The following is a 24,292-nucleotide window of genomic DNA, read 5'->3' on the forward strand; positions in this document are numbered from 1 at the left end:
AGAGGGTGGGCCTCTGTGAAGGCACGGTGATGATAGAAGGGAGCCTGTTAGAAGTGGTACCTCTGCCCAGGTTCCATCTTCCTTCCAGGGCTGCTCCCTGAGTGGCAGCAAAGGAGTCCCCTGACTGCCACGGCGCTTGGCTGCGGTACCCTGGTCCACACGTTCGATGGTTCCAGCTGTCCCTTCATCCGGGCCCTGCTCACCTGCAAAGGTGAACGGTGGTCAGCTGGAAACCCAGCCAAGGCCCTGGAGCTGCTGCTGCCCCCAAGCTGCCCCCTTCTTGCTTCTCTGAGCAGAAATGGCCATGACCCTGCTTCCTCTCTGCCTGCCCCCCAATTCTGCATTCTTAGCAGTGCTTCAGTGGAAACAGCAGCTGGCAGGCAGCAGGCAGGAGTCAGGAGACCCAGGGTGATGGTTTGTGTCTGGGACTCTGTTTCATTGTCTGTAAAATGGGGACACTGATTTCCTCACCCTCACTTGCTTGTGTGAGCTCAAGTAAGATACTTAACATGACAGCTCTTTGTGAGCTGCCAGGGATTTGTGGATGGTAGTGGCGGGAAAGCTGCTGCCTCTGTGGCGTAGGCAACACTCCATCTGAAGCAAGCTCTCGGGTTTCCTGGGCATCTCCTGGTTGTTTACTTGGGGAGAAGCCTCTGCTGAAAGCAGGGGCGTGGGACCCCTGCTTAACTCCCTGGATTTACCCTGTCTGCAACCCTTGGGCAGGATCTGAGTCAACAGATGACTCCAGCATAGTTAACAAATCTTTCATCGATGGTTTAAAGGGTCCTGCAGCTATTTTCATCACTTGCTCAAGGTAATTTATTGCTGAAACAGTCTGGCAAGCCTTCCTTGTTTGGAGCCAAGCTTTAGTAATACCTCCACTCCCAGCACGCAGCCTCATGGAACAATGTGGGCTTGTGTCTAACCATGGGCTCTCGAGCCTGCAGGCTTTCTATGAGATGAAGCTCTGGATTCTGGGGCTCCTCCTTCCCCCAGCTAGCCTCAGATCCCCTCTATGTTCCCAGCCCTCACCTACCATCCTCACCCCCATCGTTGGTGTCGCTGGGTCAGGTGTCCAAGGCTGGCACATGGGGCCGCTCCCTCCTTCCAGCCCATTGGCTCCTAAAGGCTACTCTGGTTCAAACTGATACCAAGAGTGTTGGTGGTTGAGACATGGGCCCAGGCTTGGGTTCCGGAGTCTGCCCGGGTTTTAGTGGCCCAGGAAAGCTCGATAGGCTTTGGAGCTTTCTCATTCCAAGGTGGTCCCCAAGAGGACCTCAACGCCACACAGAGTATAGCACTAATGACCTTTGAGAGTATTCTACAAAGATCCTTCAGGATCAAGCCAGACCACAGGTCCACCCTTTCTGGTCAGACTCACCTGGAACCAGAGACACTTCTGAGGGTGGAGAGAGTGAGACTAGCCAGGTGGCACTCACTCAAGAGTCTTGCACGTCAGAGTGCCCATGTGGGGCGGCGGCATTGCGGGGAGCTGGATGGGATCTAGAGAGGTAGGTGTTGGCCAGATTCCAGTGAAATTAGCTGTGTGACTCACTCTATGTGAGAGTAAATAAGAATTCCTTCTCAGTAAAGGTCATCGTCTTGCTCAGCTGTTTATGCTTAGAAGAAACAGGTTTGCAGGAACAGTACTGGAAGTTTCAGTTGCTGAGAGGAGAGCACAGAGTTTATTCTCCCTGTATCTCAAATATGGGTTCAGCTCCCTGAAATAATGTGCCTTGGGGCAGCATTTTACAGCTTTCATGGGGCTTTTCCCTGTCCTTTCCTGTGATAGGGAGGAAGGACTGCAGACTCACTGGCTTATGTTTTACACGTGTGCAAACCGAGGGGCGGGGACTCTAAGCGACTTGCCAGTATCTCACTGTTGGCAATCTGGGGTTCACGGCCAGGACTTTTGCCACTTCACCAGATAAAGTGTTTGGCAAAAAAGAGGTGATCACAGGGAGATAAAATTAAAACCAATGGAAACATCAGTCAGGGCTCAGGGTATATCCTTTGAGCTCCTTTTATTTTTTAAAAAAATTTTTTTTTTGGCTCCTGTGATCATGGGCAATTAGGTATTGCAAGCAGTAATTATGTTTAGAAAACAAAAGCTAGGAGACCTAAAATGAACATTTACTTACTATCTGTCAGGTACTACATTATCCTATTTAATTCCCGCATACAACCTGTGAAGTAAAGGTGGTATGCTTACCTCCGGTTGGGAAGTCGTATGGCTTGGAATTTGGTGCTAATAGCCACTAGCTGAATCACTACTCTATGCTGCCTTTCTGTTTTCTGCCTTATTTTGACAGTTCTTTGGTAGATGGCATTGACTAGAGAATTCATTGATCCCTTAGGTCCGTTGTGCCCCACCCCCAGAAAATGCTACAATCCCCTGTCCAGCATTTTAGGGTCCTAGGGCCTCAAAATCTAAGAACATTAGCTGGAGACATCAGCTGGAGAGAACAGAAGGCAGTGGTGAGACAGCATGTCACCTGAGGAAGGGCGATGTGTCCCCACATAGTGGCATTATCTGCGTGATTCTGGCCAAGACCTGCGATTTCTTTAATGCCCCAGAATCAAGTGGTCTTAGATTTCGATTCATATTAGCAAAGTACGTAGAGACTAAGGTATAGACCAGAGAACTAATTCGTGAGAGAGGAAAAGAATTACCTGGTCAATAGATTTTACATACACGATCTACACATGGGCCAGGTTATGATTAGAATTCTCTGGTTCCAGACCCAAGTACAACAAATGGCTTGGGTGTTTGATCCTGCCCAGCCATGTTCTACATTCCCCCAACAATGTAGATTCTCCGCTTATCCTGACCACGTCCATCCTGCCAATGACAAGGAGGACCTGGTCAGGCACTGCCATTGTGTCTAGAAAATTCCTTTTTGATTTCAGAAAAAAAAGTACCCTTACGTTATGTTGGGGTCTTGTTCTTTTCTTTTCTCAAGATCTCTGTTACCATCTGAGACCCTAGTCTTTGCATAGTCTTTGCCCATCATCTTTCCCAATTCCCTTTCCAGAGGCAACTCCTGGCTCGTTTATTGCTTCAAGTTCCCAAGAATAATATTGACAGGTAAGGTTCTGGTAGTAAAGAATGTTTTACAGTCCACAATAATTTTCTGTGTGTTAAGGTAGGTCTTACTGTGCCCATTACAGAGATGAGGAAAGAGAAGCTCGAGATCTTACATTTCTGAATGAGAAAACTGCCACTAGGATACAGATTTCTGGCCTAAAAGTAATATATTTTTTTCCATATGATGTTGCCACAAATACCACAGGATTACAGATTATTACAGTGGAACAGATCTAAGGAATCACCTAGTCTATGGCCATCCCACCCTGAACATGCCTGATCTTTTCCAAGGAATGGCCTAAAATCTAGAGTCTAGATCTCAATGTTCAATACAGTAGCCAGGAGTCACAGGTGACTAGATTAATTATTAATTAGTTACAATAACATTCTTGGTTTCACAGTCACACTAGCCACATTTCGAGTGCTCATTAGACGTGTGACTAATGACCATCATATTAGCTAGCACATATATCCATTCCATCATCTCAGAAAGTACTGTTGGACAGTGCTGGTTTAGACTGTGCCCCTCATTTTACAGAAGAGGACGAATGGAATTGCCAGACCTTATTTTAGGAATCTCCATTTTAAGGAGAATATTTGAAAACTAGCCAGAAAACCAAATATTTGAAAACTAGCCATAAAACTAACACGTACCTTGTTCAAAACAGTTTCCTTGTTGAATCCAAAATGGTGGGAAGACAGGCAGGAGATGGTACTTTGGGGGTGCACCTGAAAGGTCTTGTTGCAGCCTGAGATTCTTTGGCACATCAGGTCGAGCATCCTGGAGCAGCACAGAATCCTTGATGTATCCTGGCGGGTGGGTTAGGAGTTACTGGCAGAAACATGCTCAGTAATGTAGGGCCCTGGAGCTAACAACAAGCTTCCCCACTTGCACGAGTCTTGATTTTGGACAGTGCCCATCCAGGAAGACAATTAGAAGATGGGAAGAGCTGGATGTAGTGTCTGGGCAACTTAGTGACTTAGCATGACTCAATCCCAAAATTAAAAAAGAAAAAATGAGGGCTGGAACATTGCTCAGTGCAAAGGTCTTGGGTTCTATCCCCAGTACCACACACACACACACACACACACACACACACACACACACACACACACAAAGAAGGAGAAGGAGGAGGAAAAGGGGGAGGAGGAGGAGAGATATGGGAGAAAATAAAAAACAGGTGGAGTCCATGGAGTTTTCTCCATCCAGCATCTGGAGAGCTCCTGGCCCTGTGGCACATGTACGCTTCCTCTACTTCACTATTTCCAAGAACTGTTTCTCCCAGTGAGAGAAACATGGCGGCTTCCTTGGAGTTGGGCAGAAATATCGTCCTGTCTCAGGAGGGACGACCCAATGGTAGTGGGTATATCCTGCTTGCTTCTGTGAGACCTGTGATCATCAGCCCTCCCAATCTAGCCATTCTACAGTATTTGCTGAGAGCTTACCGGGGGTCCTGCCCTCCTGCTAGGCAGGAGGTATATACCAGAGAATCAGACACGGGCTCTTTTTAAAGGCATGCAGTCTATTGGAGAGACAGGTGCTTCCTGCACTCACCTGTGCAGCCCTGAGGACCAGCGTCATGTAAGAACAGAAATTGAGAAGCTCAGTATTGATGGGAATTGCCATAAAAGCCTTTGTAGAAGATGTGGGCCTGAAGGGTAGAGAGGACCTATCACTGGGGTGGAAAGAAGGGAGCAGAAGCATCCTAGCATCACAAAGGTGGTAAACTCTGAGGTGTGAGGGGAGAGTGTGGTAGGGGCTGTTGGGCTGGTGGTTTCTCCTTTGAGTGTCACTACTATTCTTCTAGCTTAAGGACTTACGTTCAAGAGGAGCTCAAGTAAGGAATTACAGCAAGAACCCAAGGATGCAACGCACGTATGTCTTTTCTTAGGCCACATGTTTTGGCCATGTGACTCCCATGGAGGAGTCTGAGCATCTTTTGATGTGTGGTGGCCAGTCCTTTCCTGAAGACATGAGGCTCAGGCTACAGGGCAGTGGTCTGCACCACCTCAGCCTGTCTAAAGATAAACGTCTTTTTTAAAGAGTCTCTTTCTCACAAATGCAAAAAAATGGCACAGCCTTTCCATGGAACTGCTGTAAATGGACATGCCAGTCCATGGGACTGGAAGTAAAACCGATTACCAAACAAGCCCAGCTGTCACTTGGCTTCCAGTCACCACTTATAGGAGAGAGCTGTTTTCTTTCCCAGGTTAGACCCATGAAAGCGTAAAGAAAGCCAGAATTCCTCGGGTGGCCCAGCCTGCTTGCAGGTGCTGAAGAAATGGCAAACAGCTGAGTAGGTCCTGGCGGATCTTACTGCTCACCTCTCATCCCCCAAAGGTTTGCCAAGTAAAACACAGAGTGTACAGTTAAATCTGAATTTTAGGTAAACAATGGATACTTTTTAAATGGCAGTATGTCCGAAGTGCTGGGAGCCGAGCTGTCTGTCTGTGGAACGGTGTGCGTGTGCTGAGCCTGCAGCCCTAAGCCAGGATTTGCAGGGTGTATTGGGAGGGGTCTCTGCTCCTCTGCAGAAGGTTGTTCATCTTACTTGTAAGTGCATCTTTAAAGGGAGGAATTCCCACATCCCCACTTCCCATAGGACCCATGGCCACCTCAGATGGGGAGCCAGGGAATCCTGGGAAGAATGTGGAGCTAGGGGCATGAGGGACAAGGAAGACCAGACTTTGGTTCTGCTCTGTTTTTGGCCAAATGACCTTAGACAAACACTTGGCTTGTCGGGATTTTTCTTACTTTGTGACCAGCAGGGGTTAAACTGGAGGAGCTCTCTGAGGTTCTGAGTGTGTAAAGCTGTACATGAAGTGCTGGCCTGGGAGGTGGACTGTGAGGGTGGGGGTGAGAGAGACTCATGGACTCTGTCCTTCTGAGGACGTGGGGAAGGTAAAGGGCAAGCTTGGTGGCCAGGGGCAGAGGTTTGTGGGCTACTAAGCTCCGGAGTTGCTTTATTAAGATTGGGCCTAAACCAGGCGTAGTGGCACATGTCTGTAATAACAGCACTCAGGAGGCTGAGGCAGGAGGATCACCATGAGTTCGAGGACAGCCTGGGCTACATAGTGAGTTCAAGAATAGCCTGAACTATATCGTGAAACCCTGTCTCAAAAAACAAAACAAAACAAAAAATCCAAACAAACAAAAAAGAGATTGGGCCTGAAATCTTGTTGTTTCAGGCCTTGGTGGAAAACAGCCTGGCACCAGCATGAAAGGTGGGGAGCTCACATCTCACTGACCTGCACGTTGGAGTCTGTAAGTGGAGGTGGGGGACCATGTCCGCAAGAAGCCTCGGAGGTATCTCTTGGCGGAATACCCAGGCTGGATCTGCCGCTGTGTCTGGCTCTCTGACTGACCTCGGAAGTAGAGGTAGGGTTGCCAGGCACCGTCTTGCTGCCTCTGTGGGGATGGCAGTGGAGAATCAGTGCAGCTGCCGAGCCCGAGCCTCCCAGGGGTGCAGCCTGCCTAGCACCATCCTCACCATCATCCAGAGACTCCCTGAAGATATCAGAGGTGCCCAAAGCATCTCCCTTAGCCAAGAGACAGAGCAGGCTACAGAGGACAGCTCTGAAAGGTCCTTCAGCTCCATAGTGGAACAAGGAGGAGAAATGACATTTACCAGATTCCATCCTGAGATAGAGCACTGGGAAAGGGTAAAGCCTCAGAAGAAAATGCCTTACTTCGGTCAGCCTGTGGAAGTCACCTTAGTTCCTTCAAGCTGGCCCTGCACTCCAGCAGGAAAGCCAGGGTGCAAATCAACATCAGCACTTGATGTTTGTAAGATGAATAATGAGACAGACATGCCATGTCCAAGCCCACAGGGAGCCTGGCATTTTGAGAATATGCGGCTCTGCCCTGCTTCAGCTCAGCTAGGGAGGTGCAAGATATTGCAGACACAAGTGTACAGTAACATCTTAGATTTGGCTAGAGGCTTACATTATACAGGAACCTTCACCGCACTGTAGCCTTATGAGGTGGGCTGAGTTAATGTAACCACTGAAATGATGCGGAAACCCTCAGAGCATGTCCAGCTAAATACAAGAAGAGCAGAGCAAATGGGAGCTTGTGCTGCCTGCTTCACCTTCTCCTCGTCCGAGGCAGACATTGCTGATCACTTTCCGCATCCTGGGCAGCTGAACTGAACACCGTCTCAGAAGCCATTCTCTTTTTAAATATGTTAAAATAAATTGAGGCATAGTTTATGCATAATAACATATCCAGAGAGTATATGTTCCATTTGGTAAAAACGAACAATTGTAGACACTTTTGTAACACTACAAAGTACAGAACATTCTCATCAGCCTAGAAAGCCCCCTTGTGCTATTTCCCAGCCGCTGCCCTTCCCCTATTCTAATTTCTTCTCACTATGGACTAGTTTTTCTCTACTCCTGAATTCATACAAATGGAAACATATCAGATATTCTTTGATGCTCCGTGAAAATCATCCACACTGCTTCAGTGAGAATTAGCAAGAGAGATGCAGCTTATTTACTGCTTTCCCCAGGCAGTGATGTAGCCTGGGGAGATAGAGGGTGTCTTGGTGCATTTTCTGCTTCTATACCTGAGCTCAGGAGACCAACCAACTTACAGAGAACAGAGGCTTATTTCTTACAGTCCTGGAGGCTGATGAGTCTAGCTTGAGGAGCCTGAATCTGGTGAGAGCCTTCTTGTTACATCATTGCTTGGGAGAAGGCAGAAGGGCACAAGAGGGAATGTGTGAGTGCACACATGTGCGTGTGAGGGAGGGGCATGAGTGCACCAGTCTGCATGCATGTGCGCTATGAAGGATGGGGTGTATGTGCGCACTTGCGCAGCTGGGAGAGACAGGGTATGTATGCACGTGTGTGTGCCCATGAAAGGAGGGTCTACATGTATGCATGTGCACCCATGAGAGGTGAGTGTGTACACACATATGTGTATCCATGAACAATGGAGTGCATACATGTGTATGCACCATGAGGGATGGGTGTTTATGCATGCATGTGGATCCATGAGAGATGGATGTGTATGCACACATGTGTATCTGTGAGAGTTGTTGGTATATGCATGTATGCACACCTGTAATGTGCACATATGCATGTATGTGCACCCATGAGAGTTGTTTACATATGCGCATATGTGTGCCCATGAGAGATAGGTGTGTATGCACACGTGTGCGCTTGTGAGAGTTGTTTGTATATGTATGTGTGCATGCCCATCAGAGACAGGTGTGTGTGTTCACACGTGTGCCTGTAGAAATGGGGTGGGAAGAGGCTGAACTCATCCTTTTATCAGGAACCCACTCCCTTAACTAAGGCAGTTGTGTGGGAACAACATTAATAGATTCACGCAGGCACAGCCTATCAGCTATTAAAGGTCCCACCTCTCAAAATCTGTACTGGGCACTAGGTTTCCAAAATTTGCACTTGGGTGGAAACATTCAGACTATGCAGAGGGTAAAAGGCTCGACCAGGTACCCATAGCATCAGAACCAGAATCCAGGGCTTCAAGACCCCACGAGATAAGGCCTCCTGTTCTTCAAGGACTCGTCATCTCACCGATGGACCAGGACAGAGCACCAGGAACCAGCATGAGGTCAAAGCAAGAAAAGATGATGGTTTTGAAACAGGTACCTCAGTGAGTATTCCAGAGAGTTGGAACTATAAGAGCAGAGAGACCAACACATCCACACTTGTTAGGAGTCAGTAAAAGCTGACTCAACTTTACACAGTGAGAAAGGAAGTATATTATTTCATATAACAAAAAGACCAAAGTTTGGAGAGTATCAGGGCTCGTTAATTCAGAGCTTCAGTGGCTCCAACATTCTACAGGCGCCAAATCCCTTTCTACCTCTGAAACCTGTCTTTTCACTTCATGCCCACAGGCTGCCGAGGCTGAACAATGGGTGCAGGAGGCATGAAGTGGGTGCGCAAGGCACAAGCACAGAAGTGGGATGGAGCGGGCACAGGAGGAAGCGCGGGGAAGGGCCCTGGTTTTAGGGCCGGGTGTCTGGTTCAAGGTCGTCCTTCCTCATGGGAACCTCGTGATCTTAGGCGATTTCTAGCCTTTCTGCGTCTCTCTCTAAAATGGCACTAATAGCATGGTAGAAGCCCTGGAAAGTCCATGGGGTTTGGAATCAGATAACCCAAAAGAACCAGATTTCACAGTGCATCACAGTCAGAGGGGACACACTGCTGGGAAATCAATAACAAAATGAAGGAACAGTTCTAGTTCCGCCCCACCACTTTCCAATCACCTAAGCTGTATAACTTCTTTGGCGATGCTGGCCCTTAGGGCTTTCTGGGGAAGTAAGTGAAATAAATAAGTGTGTCTCACTCAGCTGTCACTGTGAGATGAGAGTCCCTCCTCTGCCCTGCCTGTCCTACACGGAGTTGGCTTCTGAGCTCCCAGTGCTGCAAGTGTGCTGTGAGAACATACTGAAGGAGCTGAAGGAGCTGAGCTGGAGTTTGAGATCCAGCCCAGACCTTGCAGGGCCTCTGACCTCAGGCAAGTTAAGTACTCCTCGAGTGACTTTACCAGTGTCTTCAGCATGAGGAGCAAATGAGCTGAAGTGTGGGCGGTCACAAACCTGGTCCTTCTCCTTGCCCTCATCTGGGACGTGGGAGACTGTGACAATTGGACACTTCTTCCCCACGTCTTTTACCAGCAGAACCCCAATATTTTGTTTCCAGAGTCCTCTCCCCAGACTTTTACTGTCCTAGACTCCACTGAATTTTGGAGTGGCCCTGCGATCTGCTTCTGGCCAAGGAGACATAAAGGGACATTGCTGGGGCTCGGGCCGTGTCTGCATGGCCTGGACGCTCATTTCCTCCTGTTCGTCTGTGCAGTCAGCCAGATTCTCTCCGAGTGCGATGTGGCCTTGGGTGTGATGTGGCCTTGGGCACGATGTGGCCGCTGTGGGGCAGCGGGGTGGGTTCAGTCTGGACACGAGAGCCTGTTGCTCTCCCGAGTGGGTGTCTTTGAAGACCAGCTTGTACTGTGTTCCTGTCGGAGGCCCTGGGGAAGAACCCATTTCCTTGCTCTGTAGGGGCAGGAGTCTGCAGACAGAAAAACAGGGGCCTCAGCCTCCTCAGGTCTTTTTACTGGTCCTAACTGCATGGAGTTAAAAACAAACTTCACTACCCTGGAAAGCTGGGAAAAGACAAGAGTGGAAAAAGGGAAAAAAATAGGTGAACAAAGGCACCCATTGTCCTTGGGACTTACACCAGAGACCAGAAGAGAAAGACCAGACAGGCAGGACACAGGGAGAAAGTTAAGTGTGCAAACGATGAGCTGCTCCCACCTCCAGGGGAATATAGGGGAGGCAAAGGGGCTGACTAACTTTGAGGCAGGATGTACTCACACCTCTGCACTAACATAGCCTTATATATGTATCCACTTTAGGGTCGCTATGTTCATCATATAATTAGAGAGTATAATAGACATCCACATGCCCCCTTGCTCACTCTAAGCTAACAATGAATAAGGCACCCCCTTGCCAACCTCTGCCCATCCCAAAGATAAGGCCTGAAAAGTAGGTCAAAGACAAATAAACCGGAAGAAGCTACACATAGACCCCCAGAAGAAATGATGCTAGGCAGAGATGCCTGAGAGCAAGTCCAGTTATGGTAAGTTCCGGGTGGGGGAAAAGGGCCCTTGACACCCGCCTGAAAGCATCTGAGAGCAAAGGCCCACAGGTCCTCTATCTTTCCAGAGCCCCCTACCCTAATTCTTCTTACCAAGGCAGCTGTCTTCCCCTTGCCCCCCTTCTTTTTCTTCTTTACAAAGAAAGAAAGCTTTAGGGAGCTGAGCAAAATGATCACAGATAGTTTTTTTCTTTTCTCTTTTTCTATAAAATCAAAGTTTTAGGAATATGATTATATTATAACGACATGTAGGAAACATGTTAAAATGTTTCCTCACCCACTGCCCCACTGTGTTTCCAGCAAGAACCGGCCCTGTCCGAGCTGTCCGAGCACCTGCCCGCTTCCCTCCACTCTCCCTCGGGCTTCTGGTCTCCCTCGGGCTTCTGCCTAAAGGTCTGTCCATTTTCACCACCTCTGAAAACCATTCAGACTCTGCAGTCACATTGGTAAAGGCAAATTTTTTATTTGTTTGTTTTTATTTGTTTACACTAGACCCCAAAGCACACAGGTAACAGAAACAAAATAGACAAGTGGGATTTTATCAGACTAAGAAATTTCTGCCTAGCAAAAGAAATGATCAACAGAATGAAGGGACAACTTCTAGAATAGGAAACAATTGCCAACTATTCATCTGAAAAAGGATTAATGTTCAGAATGTGCAAGAATTAAAAAAAGCCAGGGACAAATGACCAAATAATCCAATTGAAATGGGCAAATGGTATGAATAGACAGTTCTCAAAAGAAGAAATTCAAGTGGCCAGTACATTTATGCAAAAAACGCTCAACATCATTTGCCATTGGGGAAGTGCGAATGAAAGCCACAGGGAGATCCCATCTCCCGCTCTAGGCAGAATGCTTCTGACCAAAAAGACAAGATACAGCAAGTGCTGGTGAGGATTAAGAGGAAGGGGAACACTCTCCCTGTTGGTGAGAGAGCAAATTAGTATAGCCACAAAGAAAAACAGTATGGACGTTCTTCTGAAAACTAAAGATAGATCCAGCCATCTCACTACTGGGAACCATATGCAAAGGAAGTAAAATTACCTTACCAAGGAGATGCCTACATTCCACTGTTTGTTGCTGCACTGTTTATTATAGCTAAGATATAAAATATAAAACCAACCTGGATGCCCAATGGATAAAGAAAAAGTGTATACACCATGGAATGCTATTCAGACGTGAAAAGAATGATACTTATCAGAGTCACTTTCTCATCACTGAGACACAATATCCAGTGCCCGCAAACTAAAAGAGGAGAGAGAAATCTATTTAGTTCACAGCGTGTTGAGCTTTCGGTCTGTACTTCAAGTTAGAAAGGCATGGCAGAGGGGAACGTCAGAGGAGCACAGTAAAGGAAAAGCTGCCTGTGTTGGGGTGACAGAGAGCAGAGCAAATGGGGGCAGTGGGAAGGGTGGCTCAGATGATTCAATCATCTCCCACAAGCCCTGCCTCTGCCTGCATGAGGCTTGGGGGACATCAGATATAAACCATGACAGTATTCTAAGCAGGGCATGGTGGCACACACAGGAACCCCAGCCCCTAGAAGTCCATGAATTAGAAGTCAGCCTGGGCTACATAGCAAGAGCCTGGCTCAAAAACTAAACCAAAACAAAAAAGATATTCTATCGTTTGCAGCAAAATAGGAGAACTGGAGGACAAGGTTAGGAGAAACAAGCCAGACGCAGAAGACAAACACAGCATGTTTTCTTTCACACGTGGACACTGAAGGAGGTCAGAGGTAATCTGAATGTGGAGGGTGATTACTAGATGCAGAGAGGTCAGGGATGAGGGGAGGAAGGTAATCGCACCAACACACACACAGAATGAGTCTGAGCGCTGTACAGCATGGGGGCTCACCATAGTTCAGGACAACCTATCATGTGCACGACTCTAAATGCAAAGTAATGGTAAGGAGGTAGAAATGTTAGTTACAAAATCTGCTCAGCACACATGGCACACATGTGTTGAACTATCACATTGTAACTTATAAATACATACAATTATTATGTGCTTCAAAAAATTTAGGAACTATTTAAGGAAGTTAACATTCTAACTACACTAAGTCCCTGACTTATGAACATTGGAGTTGTGAGCTTTCATAGATGTTCGGATCACTACACATTGTATAATCCATATATCAAATTATCACACTGTTCTTATAAATATGTATATAAAATCATTAGCTAGGCATCATGCCACATGCCGATAATCCTAGAACTCTAGGAGGCTGAAGGAGGAGGATCAGAAGTTCTGGCCCAGCTCAGGCAACTTGGGAGTTAGTGAGACCCTGTCTCAAAAAAATAAAAAAGGACTGGGGAGTAGCTCAATGCCAAGACCTTGGGTTCAATCCAACAATCTTAAAAAAAGAAAAGAAAAAGATTAATTTCTTAAAAGCATCAGTCACACTCTTTACCTTCTTACACATCTACTAAGTTATAGTCCAGCCTTCTCCCCTGTATCTAGGGTCTGTGGGACATGAATCTGCTGTCTTCACTAGACTGTGCTCTCCTGTTGGGCAGTGGTCATGGCCTCCCTCTGCCACACCCTGGCACGAATGTGCTCACCCACTGAGTACTTGGCAGGCATTGATTTGGCTTCCAGAGAGTAAAGTCCAACTCACTAGTTGTTAGCTCAGGTCAAACGAAAGGCCTGGTAATGTTTATGCTTTGCTGCTGACCATAGTGCCCCAGGAGCTGCTCCTGGATCCCGCTCTCAGGAGGGCAGTGCTGGTGTCTCCTGGTGCCAGTAGGCTTTGGCAAGGCTAAGCCTGGGGACAGAGGGTCAGCCTGTACTGCGTGCAGGTGTGGCTGGAGCTACCTCGGTGGTGGATCTGTGGCGAGGAGGTGGGAAGGGCCTCAAGCCGAGCTTCTGTGGGCTCAGCCTGCGGCAGCACCCTCAGCCAGCCCTTCTCTGCAGAGTAATTTCTGGGACTATGTAGATGATTCTGTCTCTGCCACATATCGTTGGTTACCGTGTGTTTCTGGGTACAGGGGATAAAGAAGAGAATCGTAAGTGTCCCATGTCTTCTAATTAATGCAGTGTTGTGACAGATCTTGACTCCTGACTAAACCTTCTAGCATCAAAACTCAGACCAGCCATATGTGACAGATAATAAAGGTCCAGCAAATAAGATTGCACACAGTAAAAATTAAGCCCGGTTCTGATTAGCACGGTCTGCTTGGGTTTGAATTCTCTCTCAACGCCTGTGAGCGGTTCCTTTCTGTCTAACGGGAGTGATAAGCGTACCTTACATGGAAGATAATGAAGTTGGGCTCTTGATGTTAAATACAAAAATTGCCTCAGTAAAGACCTACACGTAAGATTTGGCAGCAATTTCTTGGATATGATACTAATAGAACAGAAAAGAGAAATCATAAGTTGATCTTCACCAAATAACAAACTGTACCAAAAGACACCATTAATAGAATGCATAGGTGACCCATACAATGGGAAATAATACTTGAAAATTTTTACCTGGTAAGGGATTAACATCCAGAATATTTAAGAACTACCACTTAACAGCAAAAACCAAACAACCCAATTGAAAAACTAGCAAAGGTTTGAATATATATTTCCTGCCCAAAGATACACAAATAGCCAATAAGTTCATGAGAAGATGTTCAATGTCAGTTATCACTAGGAAAATGTAAATCAACCCTGCAATGAGATATTATTTGGTACCCACTAGGATAGTTTTTATAAAATTTTTTTAAAAAGCTGACTGTGATAGCACATGCCTATAATCCCAGTATTCTGGGAGGATGGGGCAGGAGGATAGCTGTGAGTTCAAGGACAGCCTGGGCTACATAATGAGACCCTGTCTCAGAAAAAAAAAAAAAAAAGAAACATGAACAGATAGTCTCATGTTTATAGGGCAGTATTCATAACAGACAAAATGTGAAAGCAATCCACGTATTTATCAACAGGTGAATGGATACACAAGATGTGGTATGCACACAAATCGAATATTATTCTGCTTTTAAAAGGGAGGAGATTCTGACACAGTATGGATCACCTTTGAAGGCATTACACTCAATGAGGAAGGCAAACACAGGAAGGGAAACGCTGCATGACTCCACTCAGATGAGGTTTTCAGAGGAGTAAAATTCAGAGCCGTAAAGTGGAGAGGTGTGTAGCAGGGACCCAGGCAGGAGAAGCAGAGTGTCAATGTTTAACTACAGAATTGTAGTTGTGCAAGACAAAAAAAAAATTCTAGAAATGGATGGTGATAAATATACAAAAATGTGAATGTACTGAATGTCACTGAACTGGGCACTTAAAATGGTGAAAATGAGAAGTTTTATGTTATACATATTTTATCACAATGAAAAAGCATTTACCTCCTAAAGTTGCTGTGAAGATTTAAATGGATTAATAAAGTAACATGATTAGAATGGTTACTGACATAACAGTAAGTGCTAGGTAAGTGTTATCCATGATTATATATATTCTTTGTTATTTATACAAAGGATCTGGGGGGTGCAGACCATGAAGCCTAAAAAAACCAGAGTTTCCTGCATCGGATATATAATGCACTATGAAAATATTACCTACAACTAGATTGATTTTTAATGAAAATCTGACTTGCTTTCTTAGAATTGTAAAGGGTTAGTTAGAGGAATGTGTTGAAGACTCAGGTCACCCCCAACACTTTTGTGCGCAGGGTCTTGTGCACACTGGGCAAGCGCTCTACCTCTGAGCTACACCCCCAGCCCCAGATCTACTCTGAAAAGTAGATCTACTGTTAAAGCTGAAGAGATGCTTTTTCCTCTGGGGCATGTGGAGTCTTCCAAATCAGATCCTCTTGGTATCAGGAACAGAGTTGTAGAATCAGTTGTCCAAGCTCCATGGGTTAAGTGCATAATTATTTAACGTCAAGCCCCCAATCTCCTCCTATAACATGGATGTAATGCTAGTACCCAGCTCACAGGCTTGTGCAGACTAAATGAAATTATTATACAGGTAGAACATGGTACAGGACAAGTATTCAATAAAGGTTAGCTTTATTGATGCTACCTTTGAGCTCATAGGCAAGGCTGATCACATTTCTCTCTGATCTTTCCTACTTCTAGGTTAATTAATGCCTTCAAAGACAACTGCTCAAATACAGAGCACCAGGAAAAAGCAGTACAGCCGAGACACTCTTCCATCCTTTCACCGTCCGCTGCTTCTAACACTATGGACAGTTGGGCTGTGCTCCTCACTTCTTAGGGACACTACAGATAGGATCTGCAAAGGGACCCTTCATCCTCCTGATCTTTGGCTCAAATGGTTAGAGGGTGTTGTTCTTCTTCCTCTTCTATATTTTCCTATTTTGTAACAAGAGCCTATGTCATGTTTAAGATGGAAAAATAAGCTTGGTTCAAGTACACATTGCTCACAATTTTTTCTTACTTGAGAAATTGGTAACTTGAAGTTGCTTTCATGGGTTGGATACTGGCCGAAAACAGCAATGAAAGAGTTAAGTGTCTTGAGTGTTAGGATGTAGGGAGAAATTAGGCAGCATAAGGAGTGGACCTACACCATGAAACAAGGCTGACAATACTTTAAATGTAACCACATTTATAAGGAAAATGGTAATAACAGTACAACCTAGCTTGAATGATGTGATGGTGATCTAAATACTGTTTATCTCTTGAAGGAATAAAATTGAATTTTAAAATAAATTATCTTAATATCAGATACCAGAAGCTGGGCGTGGTGGTGCATGCTATAATCCCAGCACTTGGGAGGCTAAGGCAGGAGGATTATTGTGAGTTTGAGACCAGCCTGGGCTACAAAGTGAGCTCAAGGCCACCCTGAACTGCATACCGAGACCCTGTCTCAACAAAAGACAAAAAAAAAATTATCAGATATCAGTACTTAGCCAATGCCTCACTGTTGGAATTGCTATGGTTAGAATGCATCCCTCAAAAGTTCAGGTGCTGGAAACTTAATCTTCAAATTCATATGCTGATAGTATTTGGAGGTACGGTTTTTGAGAGGTAATTAGGATTAGGTGAGGTCATGAGAGTTGGACTCTATAAAAACAGGAAGATTAACCTAGCATGCTTGTCTGTCTCGTTATTTGATGCCCTCTGCCATGTTACAGTGCAGCAAAAGGACCTTCACTGGATACCCAGAAGGCCCCAGTGCTACATTTCTATACTACCCAGACTCCAGGACTTCTATTCTTTATAAATTAGCCAACCTGTTATAGCAACAGAAAATGCGCTAAGACAGTTAAAAATTCACTATATTTACAAAATTCTAAAAATTGAAGAAATACTTTACGATTTGAAAATGACTTAATATTTTTAATGACTTTGGAAGAGCACTTTAGAATTCTATGCTTCAAGAGTATCATTATGACTATCATTTAGAAACTACCATAAATTATACATACTTAGGTTTTATAGCTATTTGACTTTTAAATAGGAGACCATAAATAGATGATCGGTCTAAAGAAGAGTGATTTTAGCTTTGAAAGTGTTGAAAAAGATTTCCTTCTACTAAAAACCAAAACCAAAACAACCAAGGAACATGTCTGCATGTTTCTAAGGTCTGAGAATTTTGATTTCTAGTCTCTTAACATGGAAACTGGGCTGGCAAGAAAGTTAAAGAGTGTGTACTGAGCTATAAACTGCAGAGAAGGTACCACACGTATGCCAGAGACCCACAGCACTGGGGATGTGGCAAGAGGCTTTAAAACTGAATCACACCTGGCTGTGACAGCTTCCATTCTCCCAGATCTGAGTGAGGCCTGAGTTATGTGGTTTCCTGATTCTCAGTCAGCCATAACAGAACCTTCTGGAAAGAGCACTATATACTGTGTGAGGAACCCTCCTCTACCCTGGTTTCTTTCTCCATTTTGGCTTTTACTTTGAGTAGTGTTTTTAACTTGATCTCTTCTATTTGGACAAAGAAATACTGACCCGGAGGAAAAGTATGGTTATTGGTGGGCTTGGTTTAGAGCACACACACACACAAAATTAAGAAATACTTACCAGGTGAGTGCTGTACTCCCCCCGCCAACGCCCTTAGACCTCAGCACAACTAGCTACTTCCTTTCCCTTCTCACCCTCCTACCTGGGCCTCTGGGGCTGACTGACTGACTGCTTCCTTCAAAGCTATAGATTTTTATTTCATCTTAAAAATTCCAGGGCTTTAGGAAATAATGTCTGTTTAAAAGAAATATGTAAATAAACTTAAGATTTATAATCCTACCACTGATGGTTTAGCCCAAGTAAAACTTTGCTGTGTCTCTTTCTAAGAATTTATAATTAATTTTTAAAATTTTGGATTATGTTAGTGAAGCAATGTATTTTACAGTGCCTGGTCTGGAATTCTGGTGCATTGATTTGCTTGGCTATATAGTCTTGAGAGAATTATTCAAACTCTCTGTGCTTTAGTTTTCTCATCTTTGAAATGTTGTAATGGGCTTATTATCTACAACATGATTGTCTGAGAGCATAAGTGAGTTATACTTGGAAAATACTTAGAACAGTGTCAGGAACATAGTAAATACTCAGAAACTGTTAATGAACATTGGTGTTTTTATTACCTGTATATAAATACTATTTTGCAACCTGCCATTTATTTATTTATATGTGTTTGTTTTTGAGACAGGGTCTCACTGTGTAGTTCAGGCTGGCTTTGAACTCATAGAGATTCTCCTGCCTCAGCCTCCCAAGTGCTGGGATCATGTGCCACTGTGTGCCACCATACCCAGTAACCTGCCTTTTTTTTTTTTTTTTTTTTTTGGTTTTTCTCCGGTACCGGGAACCGAACTCACGACCTTGCGCTTGCCAGGCAGGCACTTTTGCCGCTGAGCTAAATCCCCAGCCCCAACCTGCCTTTTAAACAGTTATTGTGCAGGGCTGGGGATTTAGCTCAGCGGCAAAGTGCCTGCCTGGCAAGCGCAAGGTAGTGAGTTCGGTTCCCGGTACCGGAGAAAACCAAAAAAAAAAAAAAAAAAAAAAAAGTTATTGTGCAAATAATATTAGCACAAACATTTCTTTTCAATGAACTAAGAGAAACTAGCTATATAACTATCTTAACTATCTTGTGTATAAATATATTTTTTCCTTTTTCCCTTTCTTCCTATCTTATAATCTGAATAACTACTATGAAGACAATAATACACAATGTATTAATTATTGTATCTCTCTTACTAACTTGTTTTGAAACTGTTTTATTGGTTTTTTTTTTCTCTTTAAAAGAAAGAAACAGCTGAGGTAAGTATGGAAGAAGATATTAACAACTCAGAAATCTATGTGAATAGCATTGGTAATCATACTTTTATATTAATTATTCTATATATCATTATACCAATCACATTTTCTTTACATATTATGTTTAAATTAGGAAAAGTAGAAAATAAAAATTATTTCAATCAGTTAAATTACATGAATTCTAAGAAAAAAAAAAAGATATTGTGAATATTGCTCATGTTATTTATGACAACTACATGACTTCTTACTTGACCCAAATATTACATGATAGTACCATAATTTATTTAATCACTACACCATTGTGGAACATGCATTGTTTCCAGTGTTTTTCATAGTCATAAATACTACTGTAGTTAACATTTTATGCAGTATTTGGGCATATCTCTGCTTATTTACTAGGGCAAGTTCTAAAAATAGAATGCTGAATCAAAAGGTATCAACACTGTTTAGGTTTTCTTCCAAAATACCTCCCAGAGCCAGGCATGATGGTGCAGGCCTATAATCCCAGCACTCGGGAGGCTGAGGCAGGAGGATCGTTGCAAGTTTGAGACCGGCCTGGGCTACAAAGTGAGCTCAAGGCCAGCCTGAACTGCATAGTGAGACGCTGTGTCAAAAAGATGGAAAACAAAACAAAACAAAGAAAAACCTTCCAGAAATGTCATGTGACTTTGGGCTCCTACAGCACAGATGGCTATTTCCCCATAACCCTAAAGCCCTGGCTGTCAGGATTTTGAGTTTCTTGAGATCTGCAGTCTTACTAATCACATGGTACTTTCTGCTCTCCAAAGCTCTGCTCTGCCGAAGTGTTTGTTTCCTTTAGTCCCAAGTCCTTTTGAGTTGCTTCCCTTTCACTTTTAATCTATTGTTTTGTAGGCTAAAATTCCTGTCTTATTACTATTCTGAACCTGTTTGGATTTCTTCACACCATTTTCCTTCTACCCACTTGGAGTTAGACAAGGGTATTCCGTGTTACACAGGTGTGAGCTGTGAGTCTAATAACGAATTCCAGAAGACAGGAACTTGGTTTTTTTCCTTCCTCATTGAACCTATATCTAACTAAAAATGAAGCTGTCCTCGAATGGACTCACCTACTTTATAATTAGTAAGATTCCTTTCGCCCAAAGAATGAAGCCATATGTATATGCATCTAGAAGCTTAGAAGGTATTCTTAGGCTGGGCAGTAAGTTACTCTGTGTAACAATCAGTGCTTAACCGGGAAAACAGAAACTACTCTACATATTCAAACACAAAAGGAATTTACCCTAGGGGACTGGTTACACAAGTAATTGGTGAGCTCAGAAGCCAGATACTGAGGCAATGCTGAGGTCAGTAACATTGACAAATTCAGTCAGGAGCCTATTGACAAAGGTTTGCGGCACTGTGTATAACTGTGGCTGACTCCCATGTGACACCGAGAGCAGAGGATATAGACAGGATCTCAAGGTGAACAGGCCAAGGCCAGGCACAGTGCTCTCTGGAGCCCCGTCAGGCCCATAGATAGCAGGGCACAGTGCAAGCCTTGTGTGCCCCAAAGAGGTCGGCATTCTCAGGGTTGAGTCCTGGCTCTGTCATTGACTGGATCCCTGGCCTTGGGTGAGTCACATAACCCCTTTGATCTTCAGTTTCCTCATCTACAAAAGGAGTCAAGAAGACCATAGTTGCCAGGCATTGTGATGCATGCCTGTAATCCCAGCACTCAGGAGGCTGAGGCAGGAGGATTGTTACAAGTTTGAGACCAACCTGGGCTACCAAGTAAGCTCAAGGCCAGCCTGAACTGCACAGCAAGATCTTGTCTCAAAAAGACACACAAAAAAAGAAGACCATAGTCACAGGGTCACTGTGAGGATTAAATGATAGATATAAAAATTACAGTTAGCATTTGACAGCAATTGGTTTCCTCTCTCTCAACAATTGGCTTCCTCTCCAAGAATTTATTGTTACAAGACATGTACACTTGGGCATTTATCCGATCAAGGTCATGAAGCCTCTCCATTTTGAAAGAAGGGAAAGGGGACAAAGGAGTCTTTCCTTTTGGAAGCTCCGCCTAGAGTGGGGATAGGTGATAAATTGCCCAATAATAATAATGGAGATAATCTCAGAACACAAAATGGATTCATCCATTTCCCACCATTTCTGGAAATCATTTAGACATTGTCCATGCCTGGGAGGAGACGTTATTCCGTGAGGGATGTCAGATAGCCAGAGATAAGTCTCAATGCATGCTGGTACGGGAATGTTTGCAGAGGAGGGAGGTGAGGGATGGCTTCACCAGGGAACTGGGAGAAGGCTTGAGTGAGGAGATGCTGTTGGAGCTCTGTTTGGAAGGATGGGCGGGAGTCAGCCAGCTGTAGAAATATAGGTAAGAGTTTAGAGTCATCAGAAGGCCTGGGGGGGTTGTCACATGGCAGATGTGTTTTAAGGGTCCACGGGTGAAATGGTAGTGAGAAGAAGTGTGAGGTGTGGCTAGACGAGGAAGAGAAAGCCCGGAAGTGAAGGGCCCAGTGTCAGAGGCTAATGGTTTTATTAATCAGCTTAGACTTTTAAACTAGGGAGCAATCTGCCATCTTTAATCTAGAACTTGATAAAGTGACACATCTTCCCAGACTGTCTAATGGCCTCAGTCAAAGGGCTAATGACTGCAGTTATATGTAACAGGGGCCCTGGGTGCATTTTATAAGAATTAGAAAGTATGAATCAGAAAATGCACAACGATTTTCCCTTAATATTAAATATAGAGTGGAAAAAGTCATTAACTCGTCCTGCAAGCACCTCAGGACTTAAGACAAATATTTAAAATGTTCTCCTGCTTTCTGCAAAGCCAAAAACATCAGAGGTGGGATGATGATGCTTGTGGCATGGAGACAGGATTTCAAGGATTCTGATGAAATGTCTGTCTGGATGCTGAAAAAGACTTTGTGTTACTATAATTACAAGAAAACACAAAATGATGATAGAAGACCTTTTAACTTTCAGGGCCCTTTCACATATATTATCTCACTTAAGCCTCATGGCAATCATACGTGGCAGAGGGGGCTGAGCACATTCCCATGGTAGAGATGAACAACTGGAGGTCTGAGGGGTTCATAATTTCCTTAGGGTCCAAGAAATTATACTCAAGGCTGCAACTGGATGTATGGACACACAGGCTGGGACCTTCCGCGAACTGAGATATTGCTCTGCCTACCTGCTTTCTTCCGTAAGCCAGGATGGCTTCTTTGAGGTCTTGAAGTGTGTGTAGCTCAAGACCCAGTCTCTTCTTGTGACCCACGGGGCGGGAAGGGTCCTTTCTCCTCTCTCTGGGAGTCCATGCTGGGATGGCCAGGCCTTCTGAGTAAAGGATCAGAGCGCCCTTTCTGGTGCTGAAAGTCTTGGGAAGAAAAAGGTTCCAGCAGTGCTGGTCGGCACTGTCTTCTTCCTGAGGTCTGCTGACCAGGACATAGTCCTCTGGGGACTTCCAGTTCAAGTAATCCTGCAACAAAAGGAAACAACCTTGACAAAGGCATTGTGGAAGACCTTGCCATAGCACATACTTCTCAGGCAGTGCTTGGAACCTTTTTTTGCTACTAATTTTGCTTTGAAGTGTTGATGTGAAATTATGAAATGCAATTATTCTTCTTAGCAACTGGATTTTCTCTTCACATCTCAAAATTAGTCTAACCCAGGGCATAGTTTTCTTTTATTCCACACAACTTTCAGGAGAACCATTTACGTCTGGAGGCTTACGTAGGGTAGAGTGTAGGTTACAGGCCAGTTAAAGGGTCCGGGTATGCAAGTAAGTAGTCAGAATTGTCAAGGGCAGCAGATAACTTTGAAATCGGATCTGGACTAGTTGGCAGTTTAAATAGGAGAAAACCATTCCAACCCACTAGCACTTCAGCTGCACACAGGGAGAATTCTATACATTCCAGATGCTGTGTAACATGACCTAATTTGGCTATTTAGGAGCCTATAAAGTAGTTAGATATCTTGTAAGTAAATGCCATTGGCCATAGAGGCCCTTTGAAATTTTATATGTCTTTTAACACAGCAGAGGTCAAATATCAGAACAATGGAAATCTCTGTATGACCCAAAAATATGAAAGTACCCTCAATGGATTTCTTATTCCTGGCAGGATTCAAGAAATAAAATTCCAGTACAATAAGGGAATTTTGCCACCTCTTTAAAATCCAAAGTGAAATTTTTTTGGTCTATATTAAATATGAATCCCCTGGGTTGAATTCCAGAGAGTTCAAGGAAGCCATTGAAATAGCAAGAACACACACAGTATTTCACCACGGAGCAGGACTTCTAAAATGCAAACAACTGTTGGCTTGCCTAGGACCCAGGTGGGAATTCTGGTTGTGAAACAAATCATCTAAATTCCAGACCATCTGGATTCTCTTTCAGTCTGAAGCAAAGGGGGCTGGAAGTGTGGGTGCAAAAGAAGGAAGAGGGATGCCACGGCAGTCCTGGGCTGTCAGGAGAACTCCGTTATTATCTTGAAGGAGGAGAGAAGACCCCCACCATCCCACAAAACGGCCCACCAGACACACCTGGTTCACCTCCCAGTGAAAAGATAGAGCACTCCTCCCCACCCTGAAAATGCGCCTGTTTTGAGTTGCAACACTCACCTCTGGTTCAAAATAGACCTCCAACTTCTGTTTGTTCTGGACCAACTTCCCGTGGCCCCGGCTCAGGAGAGAGAGGGTGAACATTGTTTCCCTTCTGACCACCCCTTCTCAAGGGCAGTTCATCTTAGTTTTGAAGGCTAAAAGCTGGTTACACCTCAGAATTTCTGAAGCTCCACAGAAGCCCAAGAACACCACAAACACTGGGCCCTTTATTAAATACATTTCCCCCTCTTACAGCAGCTGCTTAGGAATAACCGGCCACACAGTTTGGACAGTATACATCTTTGTGGAGAGGAAAACAAGCTGCACGGCCAGACTCCTCAAGCCCCTGACCGGCTATGCTCTGGGCAGCCTCCCTCAGCCTCTGCTGGAGCCCTTGTTGTCCCTCGGTCCTGGTTGCTCTGTTACCGTGCCACCCGCTGAGCTGCTACAGCTCTGGGCCACAGCCCGGTCCTCCTCACTGGGAGTCCAGGTTGTTTCCGGGTTGCTACGGCAGCACAGGGGAATGAAGTCCCTTGCCCCAGCAAGCATAGCGCAGACTTCCCAGAGCAACAGGGCCGTTCAGGGCTGGGCAGAGGTGTGCGTGTGGGAGTCTGCTGGACACTGCAGGCTGAGATCTCAAGTCCTGGGGTGCGACCTCTTATAGGGGTGGCTATATTCTTTCTGTGATACATTCATCTTGTTTTTAGTGAGTGTCTCCCTCTTTTTCCTGACATGTGCGTCTGTCACTGGCAAGGAACAATTA

The 24,292-nt window shown here is 44.8% G+C and overlaps 1 protein-coding gene across 4 annotated transcripts in view; it reads right to left on the minus strand.

Moving 5' to 3' along the window:
* Kiaa2012 (KIAA2012 ortholog) overlaps positions 1 to 24,004 on the minus strand; it is a 139,188-nt gene extending 115,184 nt beyond the window's left edge. For all 4 annotated transcript variants that reach the window (XM_013520728.1, XM_013520729.1, XM_013520727.1 and 1 more), the window contains exons 1-5: positions 23,548 to 24,004; positions 22,121 to 22,405; positions 6,338 to 6,497; positions 3,743 to 3,898; positions 61 to 203 (exon numbers count right to left, since the gene is read on the minus strand). In XM_013520728.1, coding sequence (XP_013376182.1) covers positions 61 to 203; positions 3,743 to 3,898; positions 6,338 to 6,497; positions 22,121 to 22,405; positions 23,548 to 23,631 — 828 coding nt within the window. In that variant the 5' untranslated portion in view covers positions 23,632 to 24,004. The remainder of the gene's footprint in view (positions 1 to 60; positions 204 to 3,742; positions 3,899 to 6,337; positions 6,498 to 22,120; positions 22,406 to 23,547) is intronic.
* Between the last annotated feature and the right edge of the window lie 288 nt (positions 24,005 to 24,292).

This window comes from Chinchilla lanigera, unplaced genomic scaffold (assembly GCF_000276665.1).
Source record: "Chinchilla lanigera isolate Chin_1 unplaced genomic scaffold, ChiLan1.0 scaffold00056, whole genome shotgun sequence".
Taxonomy (NCBI): domain Eukaryota; kingdom Metazoa; phylum Chordata; class Mammalia; order Rodentia; family Chinchillidae; genus Chinchilla; species Chinchilla lanigera.